A 16,415-nucleotide genomic window follows, 5' to 3' on the forward strand; every position below is an offset into this window, starting at 1 on the left:
CCCAGCTTTTACTCACTGGCGTGAGCTCAAAGACGAAGTATTTAACACCGATGGTGCCTTGGCTTTGTTCTTGCTTTACTAAAAAGTAGCTTTCGTTGCGCAAATCCAAATAAAAATGCTAACTTTAGCAAACGGACATTTGCGTGATAGCATTATAAATAGCCACCATCTCGATAGTTGGCAGTTCCACACTGACACGACCAGCCAAGAAAACCAACTCAAAGGTACTGTATAAAGAAAAAAAAACAATGCTATGACTGAAAATGAATATATGAAGTTTGAGTAAATGTGTATTATCAGTGTAACTGAATCATTGTGGTATTATCGTGTCAGTTTTTTGTTTTTTAGAATTTTATAAACTTTTATTCATAAACTGCAACATTTACAAACAATCGAGAAATAATAATCAAAATGAGTACAAATCAGCGCGAAGTTTTATTTAATTTTTTTTATTTTATAAACCTTTGTAAACATTATCGTGTCAGTTTCTGACGATTTACGACGCTATGCGCTGGTTTTCTTTGGAAATGTAGTCTTTCTGCAGGCAAAACACTACCGCTTATGTCCACTGAATGCCGCTAAAATCAAGCAAAACTGAACGTTCTTTCTTTCTTTAGTTTATTTCGAACATGAACAAACTTACGGCACACACATACATCGCACAATTTCATATCATTTCACTTTACATCATGTCCGAAAAGGACTAGGAAGAAGCAAATCTTATTAAATCCTACCCCTGTCCCACTTCAGAGCGCCCACAAATACATATATTCATTTCCTGACTTCTTTTTGTAGCGCACTGACATCCGTGAATGATTAATACAGCAGTTTTGTAATATATAATTAAGTCAGTTATGGTACACATACTGAAATGAAGAATATCTTATTTTCAATTAGGTTTAAATTTTTTCTCATAATTGTTCTTCTTTGTACTTTGTAAGCACTGTTAATTTCAACAACCTCTTAAAGGCCTACTGAAACCCACTACTACCGACCACGCAGTCTGATAGTTTATATATCAATGATAAAATATTAACATTGCAACACATGCCAATACAGCCGGTTTAGTTTACTAAATTACAATTTAAAATTTCCCACGGAATTTCCTGTTGAAAACGTCGCGGGATGATGACGCATGTTTGTGACGTTATTAGGTGGAGGGGACATATTAGCCCAGCACCACTTACGGCTAAAAGTCGTCTCTTTTCATCGCGCAATTAATATTAGAGAAGTCAAAGTAGAAGGATGGAGTTGGGAAGCTTTAGCCTTTAGCCACACAAACACCCGGTGATTCCTCGTTTAAAATTCCGGGAGGTGAAGCTTTACTATGGATCAGAGCGGTCAAGCGAACATGGATCCCGACCAAATGTCAACCAGCAGTTTTCGTTGAGAAAACTGTGGAAGGGCCACAGAGAAGGGCCACACCTCTCCGATTTTAAGGTACTCTTTAACTTACTAAAACACTAGCAACACAATACACAGATAAGGGATTTCCCAGAATTATCCTAGTAAATGTGTCTAAAAAAATCTGAATCGCTCTCACTTGCCCTTACCTTTTTTTTATTTTTTTATTTTTGTTTTTTTGGGGTTTTATTCTAGGCCTTTACTCTAAATTTCCTCATCCACAAATCTTTCATCCTCGCTCAAATTAATGGGGAAAGTGTCGCTTTCTCGGTCCGAACAGCTCTTGCTACTGGAGGCTCCCATTATAAACAATGTGAGGAGCCCTCACACCGGTGACGTCATCGTCTGCTACTTCCGGTAAAGGCAAGGCTTTTTTATTAGTAACCAAAAGTTGCGAACTTTATTGTGGATGTTCTCTACTAAATCCTTTCAGCAAAAATATGGCAATATCGCGAAATGATCAAGAATGACACATAGAATGGACCTACTATCCCAGTTTAAATAAGAAACTCTTATTTCAGTAGGCCTTTAAACTGGATCATATCTGTACATTGTTTGACTTCTTTACTTAATGCATTACATAACTTAATTCCACATACAGATATACTAAAGGTTTTAAGTGTTGTCATCATCATCATTATTATAGCAGTCTGTCGGGCGCGACAATGACTGTGCCATTTAGGTCGGATCATAGACCTCCACTCAGCCCTGTTTTTTGCCTTCAGCTGCCAGGTTGCAGTTTCGATTTTCAGTTCCCTCAAATTCCGTTTAACGGTGTCCTTGTACCTTAACCTTGTACCTAACCTCCCTCGGTTTCGTTTCCCTTCCTCCAACTGTGAGTAGAGCAGATGGCGAGGGAGCCGCTCGTGACTCATTCTCTCTACATCCCCATCTCAGGTTCGTTTGGGTTAGCATGTCATCCATTGATGGCAGTCCAGCACGACTTAGGGCCTCTGTGTTCGGGATTTTGTCTGTCCAGGAGATATCCATGATGGTCCAAAGGTGGCGCATCATGTAGGCGTGAAGTTTTCTGACTTGCAACCTGTAGATGCTCCAAGTTTCAGCACCGTACAAAAGTGTAGCTAGCACATTGAGACATGACTGTTGTTCCAGAGTCTTTCCCTTAATTTCCCAAACGCAGCACTTGCTCTCCCCATCCTGAGTCTGATCTCATCATCAAGCTTGGCATTTTCTGTCACTGTGCTTCCGAGGTACTTGAATGTTTTGCATTGCACAAGTGGGTCTCCCATGACACAGACCTCCCCTGGTAGGGATGATGTGGGCTCATACTTGGGTAGCTGGTACAAACATTTCGTCTTCTTAATGTTTATTTTGAGGCTGAACTTACTAGCTGTTACTGAAAACTTGTTCACAAGATCTTGTATGTCCTCTACATTGTGCGCAACTATAGCACTGTCGTCCGCAAACGGTAATTCTCTCACTCGAAAATGAGCAACCTTGAACAGATCTGCATCTTTTCTTGTCAGGATGTATACCCCCTTTGATGTGTCCTTGAAAGCAACCTCGAGCTTGGCTGATAGGTAGAGTGAGAACAGGGTTGGTGCTAGAACACAGCCCTGCTTCTCTCCATTGCTGACTGGGAAGTCCTTCGAGACAGATCCACCCAGTGCCACATTTGCCTGCATGCCCGTATGAAGCGCCTCAATAAGCTCAACAAATTTGTTTTTACATCCGTACTTCTTGAGAACTTGCCACCATCCCCTCCTTGAAACCGTGTCAAAAGCTTTACTGAAGTCAATGAAGACCACATAGAGCGGCATGTTCTGCTCAATACACTTTTCCTGCACTTGTTTCGGACAAAATATCATGTCCATTGTGCTCCTTCCTTGTCTGAAGCCACATTGAGTTTCTGGAAGTACCTCTGGTGAGATCTGTTCATTTAACCTGTTAAGAAGCATTCTTGAGAAGATTTTACTGACAATGGCTAAGAGTGAGATGCCTCGGTAAGTCCCACACTCTCTTCTGTCTCCTTTCTTGAACAGTGGTACAATGCTGGCATCCTTCCACTCCTGGGGTATCTGATGAGTTGCCCAAATATTTGTGATCATCTTATACGGACAGGTCAACAACTGGGCACCCCCCAACTTCCACACCTCAGTTGGAATGCCGTCACGACCTGGGGCTTTATCTTCCTGCATTGTGTTGATTGCTGTTGTTAATTCGGAGATATCAGGCGGCCCATCCAGACTCTCTACTACTAGGCCCTGTGCTATAGCATACGTGACATCCTCTGCTAAATCCCCAAGTTGGTTCAGCAGTTTCTCAAAATGACATGCAAATTTGTCCTAGATCTTATCCTTTTCCTGCAGGACTGTCTCGCTGTCTTGTGCTTTCAGCTGGATCAACCTTCTGGATGTTGGGTCATAGATTTCTCTGAGACCTGTGAAGAAAGTTTTCATATCATTCCTATTGGCGGAAATATGCAGCTCTTCTGCCTGTCTTTCCCACCAGTCAGATTTCATTTTTCTGGTGTACCTCTGTAGTTCACTTTGGGCTCTGCTGTAAGCATGCTTTTTGGATCTTGTGTTGCACTGCAGCCTCTCCTGCCTAGCTTTGTTCCTGGTTACAAGCAACTCCTGCAGATGTTCGTCCCAAACATCGAACCAATCCTGATATTTCCTCTTTGGGTGGCCCAAAATATTGCAGGCTGTGTTGTACACAGTTTCCCTCAATGCAACCCATTTTTCATTTATGTCTAACCCTGCTGTCTTCCTGTCCCATTTTCGCAAACTACAATTTATTTCCTCAGCCAGCTTTACTCTCTTCCCTTGAACTCTCAGTGCACCAGTATCCAGCTTGCGTGCGGGTTTTGTCCCTGTCTTGTGGCAATACTTCCGCCTGTAAAGCTTCAGTTTAGTTCTCAACATTACATGATCCGTGCCACAGTCAGCGCCCCTCATTGCTCTGGTGTCCAGCACTTCTCTCAGGTCCCGTTGTCTCTCCATGGTGTAGTCCAGCGGATGCCAGTGTTTAGATCTCGGATGTATCCAGGTCTTCTTGTGTGATTATTTGTGCTTGAACACGGTGTTAGTTATAACAAGGCTATGTTCTGAACATAGTGCGAGCAAGAATTCACCGTTTATGTTGCACCTGCCGACCCCGTGGCTACCGAGGACGCCTTTCCATTTCTCGTTGTCCAAGCCAACTCTGGCATTGAAATCACCCACCAAGATCAGTCTGTCATCTGTTGGGACAGATTTTATAGTTTCACGTAGATCACTGTAGAATCTATCTTGCCTCGATTGGAGTTGTCATAGAAGGGGCAAACAGACTGATGAAAGTGGCATACAGCTTCTTCTGTAGTGGGAGCCTCATTGTCATAATCCTGTCGCTAATCGGTATGGGAGCTTGGTCCAGCATGGTGGCCAATTCCTTCTTGAGTGCGAGTCCAACCCCTGCCTCTCGCCTGTCGTCAGCAGCCTTCCCACTCCAAAATAATACATTTCCCTGATCTTTCAGAGAGTTGTAACCAGGTAGTCTAGTCTCACTGAGTGCGGCGATGTCTATATTATACTTAGCCAGCGCGAGAGCTACGAGTGCGGTCTGACGTTCTGGGCGTTCAGCTGATATTCGGTCCATCAGAGTGCGTACATTCCACTCTGCTAAACACAATGGTGTCGATATACTCTTTCTGGTTTCTCTTCCCGTTGTTCTTCGTCTTCGTCTTTGTCTTTCTCCTGACTCACTTTCCACTGTCTGCCGGAGTGTGAACAGATCAGTGCGGACCTTGGTAACCCGGGCTACGTCCGAGCCGGTTTGAAATCTATTTCTCCTGACTATGTTCATGAAAACTGCTTGCAAGAGGTTTCAAGTATTGCTAGATTTTGCGGGACTAACAGCACAAACTTGGTGAATCGAGGTTTCTCAGGGGCAAGGCCAGGCTGAGACAGACTGATTCCCCGACTCGTTACTGACCAGATGATAGGTTTGTCTATCTCTGCTCATATGTAGAGTATGTCGCTATGCTCTGACTGGCATGGTCCACCACAGACCTTGTGGCAGTAACATGATTGGAACCGCCAGGATGTCCAGCCTCACCCAGAAGCCGTGATTTGTCTTTGGGGTTTACTCCCTTAGCCTTTGGTCAAACAAGACCTTAAAAGCCTACTGAAACCCACTACTACCCACCACGCAGTCTGATAGTTTATATATCAATGATGAAATATTAACATTGCAACACATGCCAATACGGCCTTTTTAGTTTACTAAATTGCAATTTTAAATTTCTAGCGAAGTGTCCTGTTGAAAACGTCGCAGTATGATGACGTGTACCCGTGACGTCACGGACTGTTAGGAAATATGATCGCTGCAGAAACACACACCTAAAAGACGTCTGCTTTAACCGCATAATTACACATTATTTTGGAGATCTGTGTTGCTGAATCTTTTTCAATTTATTCATTTGATAATGGAGACTATAAAGAAGAATGCTGTTGGTGGAAAGCGGTGGATTGCAGCTGCCTTTAGCACCGAGACACAGCCGGTGTTTCTTTCTTTGTTTTTAACACAGAGCGGTCAAGCGAACATGTTTTCTCTACGTCAACCAGCATGTTTTTGGTTGGGGAAATTGTGATATATAGCTTACCGAAGACATCCGTGGATTATTCGTCGTTCTGCAGCAGCTGTGGGCTTGGCTTCTCGGCTTCTCTCTGAGACACAGTGTGTTCAACGCAGCCATCCGACCTCGAGGTATGTCTTTACAATCTTTACTTTACAATCTTTAAAATCTCACTAAAACACTATTACAACAATAAGCATATAAGGGCTCTTCCAGAATTATCCTAGTAAATGTGTCTAATTACATCTGAAACGCTCACACTGCCGTCGCCCGGAGCCGTCGCTTTTTTTTTTTTTTTCCTATTCCTTCACTATCAATATCCTAATTCACAAATCTTTCATCATCGCTCAAATTAATGGGGAAATTGTTGTTTTCTCGGTCCGAATAGCTCTTTTTGTTGGAGGCTCCCATCAAAAACAATGTGAGGTTGTGAGGAGCCATCCACGGGTGACATCATCGTCTGCGACTTCCGGTAAAGGCAGGGCTTTTCTGTTAGCGACCAAAAGTTGCAAACGTTATCGTGGATGTTCTCCACTAAATCCTTCCAGCAAAAATATGGCAATATCGCGAAATGATCAAGTATGACACATAGAATGGACCTGCTACCCTCGTTTAAATAAGAAAATCTAATTTCAGTAGGCCTTTAACCACAAGGCAGCAGTAAACGCTTTGTAACCCTGAGGAGGGAGGCTACCAGGTGCTACACCTTGCCCAAGGGCGACCTGGAGTTTTCTGTCGGGGTTGTCCATCCCCTAGCCTTTGGTAAACCAAGACCTGCCCGCAAGGCAGCGGTGACTCATGGAAGGCGGGGTTGTCAAAGCCCGTGCAGTAACCAAACTGCCCACTTTAAGTGTTGTACGTGCATACAGATGTTTTAAATTAGATTTTCCTCTGAGTTTATATTGTTCCTCTCTAGTGGAGAAGAATTATTGTACATTCTTGGGTAGCAGGTTATAATTTGCTTTGTACATCATTTTAACTGTTTGCAATTTTACCAAATCATCGGACTTCAATATTTTTGACTCAATAGATAAAGGGTTTGTATGTTCTCTATATCCAACATTATGTATTATTTGTAATTGATCTTTTTTGTAACACAGTTAAAGAATGAAGCACACATTTGTAGTTATTTCTCAATATTTCTGCTCAATAACTCAGATATGGTAACACTAGCGAGCAGTAGAGAATATGAAGTGATTTTTGGCCCAGGAAATATTTTGCTTTGTTCATTATTGAAATGTTCCTTGCCACCTTATGTTGTATATGAGATTTCCAGTTAATTTTATCATCTATTAATGCTCCCAAAAATCTGGTGACGATTGAAAAGGACTTGGCCTGGGGCTGGGCTACGCACCGTACGTATGCACTGAATGCATTTGTCACCACAATTTTGTCATTCTTTTTAAAATCTTTTGTTTCTATCGTCTCCTAAATATATCCAAACATTTGATAAAGTCAAATACAAATAAGGCAACAAGAGCAGTGTTCACACTTACATGTATATATGCAACAGAAATAAACATCAACAATATGATTTTCCTGAGTGGCGGAACAGTAGTGGTTTAATATATATATATATATATATATATATATATATATATATATATATATATACATGTATGTATGTATTAGGGTTGTACGGTATACCGGAATTAGTATAGTACCGCGATACTAATGAATCGTATTCGGTACTATACCGCCTCTGAAAAGTACCTGTCGGTTTTAAGTACTTCTACTAACTAATCCTCGCCTACATGGCGACAAAGTAAGTAAATCTTACAAGTATCATCTCTACAGGACGAGGAATAGCTAAACATGCTTCACTACACACCGTAGCTCACCGGCATTAAAATGTAAACAAACGCCATTGGTGGCTCTACACCTGACATCCACTGTAACGATACCAAGTACATTAGTGTATCTAGTCGATACTACTATGAATACGTTGATATTGTTTGGCATCACATCTTTAGTTTTTTTTAATTTATATCATGTTTATCAACTCAGAAAATATGTCCTTGGACACAAGACTTTGAATATGAGCAATGAATGATCCTGTAACGACTTGGTATCGGATTGATACCCAAATTTGTGGTATCATCCAAAACTAATGTAAAATATCAAACAACAGAAAAATAAGTGAATATGTTTTAACAGAAGTGTAGATAGAACATGTTAAAAGAGAAAGTAAGCAGATACTAACAGTAAATGAACAAGTAGATTAATAATTCATTTTCTACCTTTTGTCCTTAATAATGTTGACAAAATATTAGAATGGAAAATGACACAATATGTTACTACATACGTCAGCAGACTAAATTAGGAGACTTTGTTTGCTTACTTACTGATAAAAGATAAGTTGTCTTGTATGTTCACTATTTTATTTAAGGACAAACTTTGTGGGATGTATGTATATAATGTGTATATGTATATGAATATGTATTTTTGTATATGTATTGTATATATATATGTATGTATATATGTGTGTGTCTGTGTGTATATATATATATATATATATATATTGTATATATATGTGTATGTATATATGTGTGTGTATATATATGTGTGTGTGTGTGTGTGTGTATATATATATATATATGTGTGTGTGTATATATATATATATGTGTATATATGTATATATATATATATATATATGTGTGTGTATATATATATATATACATATATATATATATATGTGTCTGTATATATATATATATATGTGTATATATATATGTGTGTGTCATGCCTGCTAATCTGGTTTTATGTTTGATCGTGTTTTGTTTTGTTTTTGGACTCTTGCTTCATGTTTTGCATTTCCTGGTTTTGTTTGTTTCCATGCCAACCCATTGATTTTCACCTTGCCATCCTAGTCACGCCCAGTCACTCAGCTCTCACACCTGTTTCTCATTACCACTGCTACTATTTAAGGATTTTACTTTCTGTCCATCAGTCTGGGATTTTTATGTGCTTACCTGCTACGCACCCTGCTATCCATGCCCCTTGTTTCGGTCACAGTAAGTGTTTTTGTTTTAGTTGTTCATAGTTCTGCCACAGTGCAAGTTTAAGTTTATAGTTTATCGTCTTTCATGCCATCGAGCAGTTGTTTTGTTTTCCTGTTTGTATTTTTGTAGCCAAGTTTTGTACCTCCTTGTGAGCCCCCTTAGTTTGTTTAGTTTTGTATTTAGTGGTCAAATAAACGACCATGTACTTACACTCTCGTCTGGCTTGTCCTGTATCCTCTCTGCATTGAAGAAGAAGAAAATAACCACAGTCCAGGCTTGACAGTGTGTGTGTATATATATGTGTATATATATACATATATATGTATTTGTGTATATAAATATGTGCGTATGTATATGTGTATGTATACATATGTGTAAATATATACACGTGTGTGTATATATATATATATATGTCTATATATACATATATATGTGCGTATATATGTATATATATGTATGTATACGTGTATGTGTATGTATATATATATATATATATATATATATATATATATATATATATATATATATATATATATATATATATATATGTATGTATGTATGTATGTATGTATGTATGTATGTATGTATGTATGTATGTATGTATGTATGTATGTGTGTGTGTGTGTGTGTGTGTGGACGTTTTCGTCCTCTCCCCTCCCGCATTTGTCGGGTAGACAGGATCACCACTGCCAACTTCAGAGTTTCACACAGTTTTAGTTTCCTTTTTCACACAACAGTTCGGCTTCTGCTGTGCAGCTCTCTGCCTCCTCCTTCACCTCATGGTCTCCAGCGCTGCCAAATAAAGTAACAGGTGATTAGACAACTCGTTCCTGCTGAGGTATCCACTCACCTGTTGCCGCTTCGTGGCCGGCCCCTGCACATACCCCGCCCGCAGCGAACGCGTGCGCCACGCCCCTCTTCACATGCCTCCACCGCCAGACTCAGAAGCGCACAGACCCATCCTTCTTCCCTACAAGAACAATCGGGCTGCACCACGCACTGTGGGATTCTTCTAATACTCCCAGTTCCAGCATATTTTTTAATTCTTCCTGAACTACTTTGCGTTTGTGCTCAGGGAGCTTATATGGCCGAGACCGCAGCGTAATTCCCGGGCTGGTCTCAATATGATGTTGGATGAGATCCGTGCGCCCGGGCCGCGAGGAGAACACATCCGCATAGCGCCGCTGTAACTCAGCCACCTTCGCTCTTTGTGCCAATGTGAGCTGGCCATCACAGGGAAGAGGAGGGGAAGAGGCGGAGCGCGGAATCTCAGGCCCCAACTCCTCCTCCTCTCTCACTACCGTCACCATGGAGACAGGCAACGCCTCCGTCCATGCTTTCAGCATATTTATATCATAAATTTGTACGCCTTCGCTTCGGTACAAGTGCCGAACTTCGTAATCCACATCATTAACTTGCCGTGTGACCACAAAAGGTCCTTGCCACTTTGCTAGTAATTTTGAGCTGGAAGTTGGATGTAGTAAAAGTACTTTTTACCCCGGTGAAAATTTTCTAAGCTGGGTTCCCTTGTTGTACGTGCGCTGCTGCCGTTGCTGGGCATGGAGCAAATTTAAGCGTGAAAGGTGCCCCACCTTGTGGAGTTTTGCTCGCATGTCCAAAACATACTGAATTTTATTTTTACTGCAGCTTGGACCTTCCTCCCAGCTTTCTTTAATTAGGTCCAGTATGCCGCGCGGTCTCCTACCGTATAACAACTCGAATGGTGCAAAACCGGTAGAGGTCTGGGGTGCCTCCCGCATCACAAACAGTAGGGGATCCAGCCATTTATCCCAATTAGGTTTGTATTCGTGCGTGAACTTACGGATCACGATTTTTAGCGTTTTGTTAAACCGTTCCACCAGCCCGTCAGTTTGTGGGTGATAGACGCTGGTGCGGATCGGTTTAATCCCCAATAACCCGTACAGTTCCTTTACCGTGCGTGACATAAAGGACGTGCCTCGGTCCGTCAAAATCTCTTTCGGGATTCCGACGCGGGAGAGGACCGTGAAGAGTGCTTGCGCCACACTCTTGGCAGCGATGGAGCGCAGCGGCACTGCTTCGGGATACCGCGTTGCGTAATCCACCAGATCTACCACAAAGCGATATCCCCGTGTGCTCGGGTTAAATGGTCCGAGGAGGTCCATTCCAATCCTTTCGAATGGGACCTCCATGAGTGGTAATGGGCGCAAAGGGGCTTTTGGGATGGCCACTGGGTTCACCAGCTGGCAGTCCGGGCAGGCGGCACACCACCGGCGTACGTCTGCTCGGATGCCGGGCCAATAGAAGCGGACCATGACCCTATTGGGTGTTTTGTCGTACCCTAGGTGGCCAGCGAGGGGATTGCAATGCCCCGCCTGTAAAACCATTTCCTGGCAGGGTTTTGGCACCAACAACTGGGTGGACTCCTCACCTGTTTGAGTGTCACGGTTCACTCTGTAGAACCTATCTCTAACAATTGAAAAGTGAGGGAATACCCGCGTTTTCCCCGGGCGCACCAGCTGACCGTCTATAAAATCCACCTGGTCCCAGGCCGCGCGCAAGGTTTCATCACGGGACTGCTCTACGGGAAAGTCCTCTGTTGGCTGCCAACGGGGGGTTGGGGGGGCTTCCCGTGAAGCCCCCGCCGGTTCCCGCTTGGCAGCGCCGGATGAATCCGCGTCGCCAGCGAGTACTGCGCGGATATTCCCCTGTCCTACAGTCCGTGAACGCATCCCCACACATTGTGCTACTAAATAGTTAAATCCCGGCCAATTTGTTCCCAGAATTATGGGGTTAGTAAGGCCCGCGCTTGCGGCAACCTGAACACTATGCTTTTGACCCCCGTACTAAGTTTCCACTGGCACCATCGGGTATTCGTGCACATCCCCATGAATACACCTGATTTTACCCCGTGATGCTTTCCTCAGCGCCCCGGGTCAAATCAGGTTTTGGTGAATCATGGACTGTTTACAGCCCGAATCCACCATCGCCCGATATGTACTCCCTTGCACCCTTACCGGGACGCAGTACGTCTCTCCTGGGTCGGGGGCGGGTTATGGAGGCCCGACAACCTGCAACACCTGCCCTACCTCCATTACGGGGCACTCCCAGCGCATGTGCCTAGGTTGGCCGCACCCCCAGCACACCGGCCCTGGTATTTGAGGCGCCGTCTGTGAGGGAAGCCCTCTTTGCCCGGCGCTGGAACCCTGCAACAAAAAAACAGAGGGAGCATTATATCCCTGAGTCCCCCCCCCCCTTGTTAAGCGTGTCTGTGTAGATGAATAGGTGTGTGTGCTAGGGTGTGGATTGTTCGCGGAGGGGACCTGCTCGATGTTTCCGGGTTGACCAGCCGGGCGGTGGCGCTGCTCCAGGGTGGTTCTGTCTGGTGGCATGAGTCGTCGGCGGGGCGCTGGAGTGGGTCTTTCGGCCGGCTTCGTGATCGCGTCTCGGTGCACTGCCAGGTGGTCCTCAGCCAGTGTCACAGCTGTATTGACGTTGGCGGGGCGGTGGTACCTTACCCACGCGGCGTCCAAAAATTGCTCAAGGTTTATGTACTCCAGCATTCCTGGGTCCTGCCCATTTGGCTGGAGCCATCGGGTCGCCGCATCCCGCAGCTGCTGCGCCAGGACGTAGGGATGGTCTTCTGGGCCCAGTCTCATGGCGCGGAACTTCCTCCAGTAGTCTTCCGAGCTGCTTCCGACCCGATCCAGGATGGTGTGGCGCAGGTTGGAGTATTGCATGCGGCCTGGAGCGGCAGCAGCCTCGCTCCCCACTCCTCCTCCGGCCATTCGCACTATCTCGCCGTGGCCTCAAACACATCCAGGAATATGTGCGGGTCTTCAATTTTCAGGCATGCGTTGCATAGGTCCCATTGCACTCGCCCCTTACGAGTCTGATCTGTCCATCAATGATTGTATCAGCTGAGTCTGCTGTTGGCTCGGCGCTGACACCTGAGCCAGCACTTGTCCCAGCGCCTCCAGAGGGGTTGTAGTAGACATTTCTTTTTTCAATTTTATATACACATATATTTTTTCCTTACTTGGTTCTCTTAGTTGGGCGCCAATTGTGGACGTTTTCCTCCTCTCCTCCCGCATTCGTCGGGTAGACAGGATCACCACTGCCAACTTCAGAGTTTCACTCAGTTTTATTTTCCTTTTTCACACAACAGTTCGGCTTCTGCTTTCCAGCTCCCACACAACAGTTCTCTTCCTGCTGTGCAGCTCTCTGCCTCCTTCCTCCTCTCATGGTCTCCAGCGCTGCCAAATAAAGGAACAGGTGATTAGATAAGTCGTTCCAGCTGAGGTATCCACTCACCTGTTGCCGCTTCATGGCCGGCCCCTGCACATACCCCGCCCGCAGTGAACGCGTGCGCCACGCCCCTCTCCACAATATACAAACCTCGTTTCCATATGAGTTGGGAAATTGTGTTAGATGTAAATATAAACGGAATACAATGATTTGCAAATCCTTTTCAACCCATATTCAATTGAATATGCTACAAAGACAACATATTTGATGTTCAAACTGATAAACTTTTTTTTTTTTTTTAAATAATCATTAACTTTAGAATTTGATGCCAGCAACACGTGACAAAGAAGTTGGGAAAGGTGGTAATGAATTCTGATTAAGTTGAGGAATACTCACCAAACACTTATTTGGAACATCCCACAGGTTTGCAGGCTAATTGGGAACAGGTGGGTGCCATGATTGGGTATAAAAGCAGCTTCCATGAAATGCTAAGTAATTCACAAACAAGGATGGGGTAAGGGTCACCAATTTGTAAGCAAAATGTCGAACAGTTTTAGAAAAACATTTCTCAACGAGCTATTGCAAGGAATTTAGGGATTTTACCATCTACGGTCTGTAAAATCATCAAAAGGTTCAGAGATCCTGGAGAAATCAATGCACGTAAGCGATGATGTTACGGACCTTTGAGCCCTTAGGCGGTACTGCATCAAAAACTGACATCGGTTTGTAAAGCATATCACCACATGGGCTCAGGAACACTTCATAAAACCACTGTCAGTAAGCAGAGTTGGTCGCTACATCTGTAAGTGATAGTTAAAACTCTACTATGCAAAGCGAAAGCCATTTATCAACAACACCCAGGAACGCTGCCGGCTTCGCTGGGCCCGAGCTCATCTAAGATGGACTGATGCAAAGTGGAAAAGCGTTCTGTGGTCTGACGAGTCCACATTTCAAATTATAGTTGGAAACTGTGGACGTGGTGTCCTCCGGAACAAAGAGGAAAATAACCATCCAGATTGTTATAGGCGCAAAGTTCAAAAGCCAGCATCTGTGATGGTATGGGGGTGTATTAGTGTCCAAGGCATGGGTAACTTACACATCTGTGAAGGCACCATTAATGCTGAAAGGTCCATACAGGTTTTGGAGCAACATATGTTGTCATCCAAGCAACGTTATCATGGACGCCCCTGCTTATTTCAGCAAGACAATGCCAAGCCACGTGTTACAACAGCGTGGCTTTGTAGTAAAAGAGTGCGGGTACTAGACTGGCCTGCCTGCAGTCCAGACATGTTTCTCATCGAAAATGTAAGTCGCATTATGAAGCGAAAAATACGACAACAAGACCCCGGACTATTGAACAACTTAAGCTGTACATTAAGCAAGAATGGGAAAGAATTCCACTTGCAAAGCTTCAACAATTAGTTTCCTCAGTTCCCAAACGTTTATTGAGTGTTGTTAAAAGAAAAGGTGATGTAACACAGTGGTGAACATGCCCTTTCCCAACTACATTGGCACGTGTTGCAGCCCTTAAAATTCTAAGTTAATTATTATTTGCAAAAATAAAATAATAATTTTATGAGTTTGAACATCAAATATCTTGTCTTTGTAGTGCATTCAACTGAATATGGGTTGAAAATGATTTGCAAATCATTGTATTCCGTTTATATTTACATCTAACACAATTTCCCAACTCATATGGAAACGGGGTTCGTATATGTATATGTATACACACATATATGTATATGTGTGTATATATGTATAATTGTGTGTGTGTATAAATATATTAATTGGGAAGTCCTGCGGGCCTGATTTTGGATGCCTGTGGGCCGTAGTTTGGGGACCCCTGGTATAATGCAAAGCACTGTAAAGGTACAGGTACAGTAAAGCGCTGAAAAATAAAGACCATTTTCCATTTGAATTAAATGTGTATTCTAAAAAGCCTAATGTAGGTCACAAGTGTTTCTCGGTTGTTTGTGGTCGTCCCTTCTCGGGGTGGGAGGGTTTTTAGAGAGGATGTACGGTCTATGTGAGTGCTTTCAGTGTGGAAACATGAAGCTTCTTATGAGCTGCCTGCTTCTCGCCCTCCACTGTGCGCCTTCATCATGGGGTAAGTACAAAGAATGTAACAGCAAGGTCTGGAAGCTGACAAGCTACAAAAAAGTTGTTGCCATCAAAGTGATCAGGATCTGACCCCGTCTCTAGGTTCCAACATGCATGTGACCCAGAGTGCTGACATCCGCGTCACGGAGGGCCAAGATGTCAACATCACCTGCTACTGGACAGGAAACTTCAACGGAGTTGTGGTCAAGTGGCTGAAAAACAACACCACAGTCCGCTCCAAAGACATCCAGCAGGATACAAAGACCACCTTAACCATCCACAACATAACAAGAGAGGAGTCGGGGAAATATGTATGCCAGGTCTTTGTGGACATACCGGCGCTTAATGTCTGGACTGGGAATGGTACGCGTGTCACAGTCGAAAACCAAGAGCCCAACTACAGTGGAGGAAGCGGAGGTAGGCCTCAGGGTCCTGAAATGTCACCTAACATTCTCAGTGACTTTTTATGCTGTTCAAACGTATGAGTGTTGTTATTATTCGTCAGGTTCAAACACCGATGACATTTAATAATCAGACAAGAAGCAAGGAATCATGCAGAGACAGAGTTCAATTTAGCTCATGAGGAGACACGTGTTTTGGGCTGTATTCTAGTTACAGATCCAAACTACGTTCTAAAAATCAAGCCCGCGCACCTGCTCTATTTATTAGGAAAGTCCCTATTATATCATTGTCGCTGAGGGAAGTGGGTAGACTCGACAACTCCAGTTAAACACAATATATGATTATACAAAAATGCAAATATGTTCACACTTGGTGCTATCACCCAGTCTCCGCTTCGTCTGGTCCCGGTACCCCAATGTTCGGTCTTGGCAGTCAGCAGGCCGAGTCTGGGCGAAACACTGATAAAAAAAGGCTAGCAATCTTTTGGACTGCTAGCTCTGCACAAATACAGAAATACCACTTCAGCACAAATTGACAATACTTTATAACAGGGGTCCCCAAACTACGGCGCGCCAGCGTCCAATATCCAGCCCGCGGGAAGTCCCAAGTTAAAAAAAAAATTAATAATTAAATTATTTTAATCCATTTTACTCTCCTCGCCGCTCAGGAAAATCATAGCGTCGAAAAATGCATTTTCCCAT

At 43.6% G+C, this 16,415-nt stretch overlaps 1 protein-coding gene across 3 annotated transcripts in view; it reads left to right on the plus strand.

Moving 5' to 3' along the window:
* Positions 1-16,415, plus strand: part of LOC133560813 (uncharacterized) — a 30,970-nt gene continuing 14,555 nt past the window's right edge. Inside the window, exons 1-2 of one of the 3 annotated variants that reach the window (XM_061913761.1) lie at positions 1-224; positions 15,415-15,729. In XM_061913761.1, coding sequence (XP_061769745.1) covers positions 116-224; positions 15,415-15,729 — 424 coding nt within the window. In that variant the 5' untranslated portion in view covers positions 1-115. Of the gene's footprint in view, positions 225-14,997; positions 15,320-15,395; positions 15,730-16,415 lie in introns of those variants that run through there. The other 2 variants (XM_061913762.1, XM_061913763.1) reach the window with 2 other exon arrangements.

This window comes from Nerophis ophidion, linkage group LG10 (assembly GCF_033978795.1).
Source record: "Nerophis ophidion isolate RoL-2023_Sa linkage group LG10, RoL_Noph_v1.0, whole genome shotgun sequence".
Taxonomy (NCBI): Eukaryota; Metazoa; Chordata; class Actinopteri; order Syngnathiformes; family Syngnathidae; genus Nerophis; species Nerophis ophidion.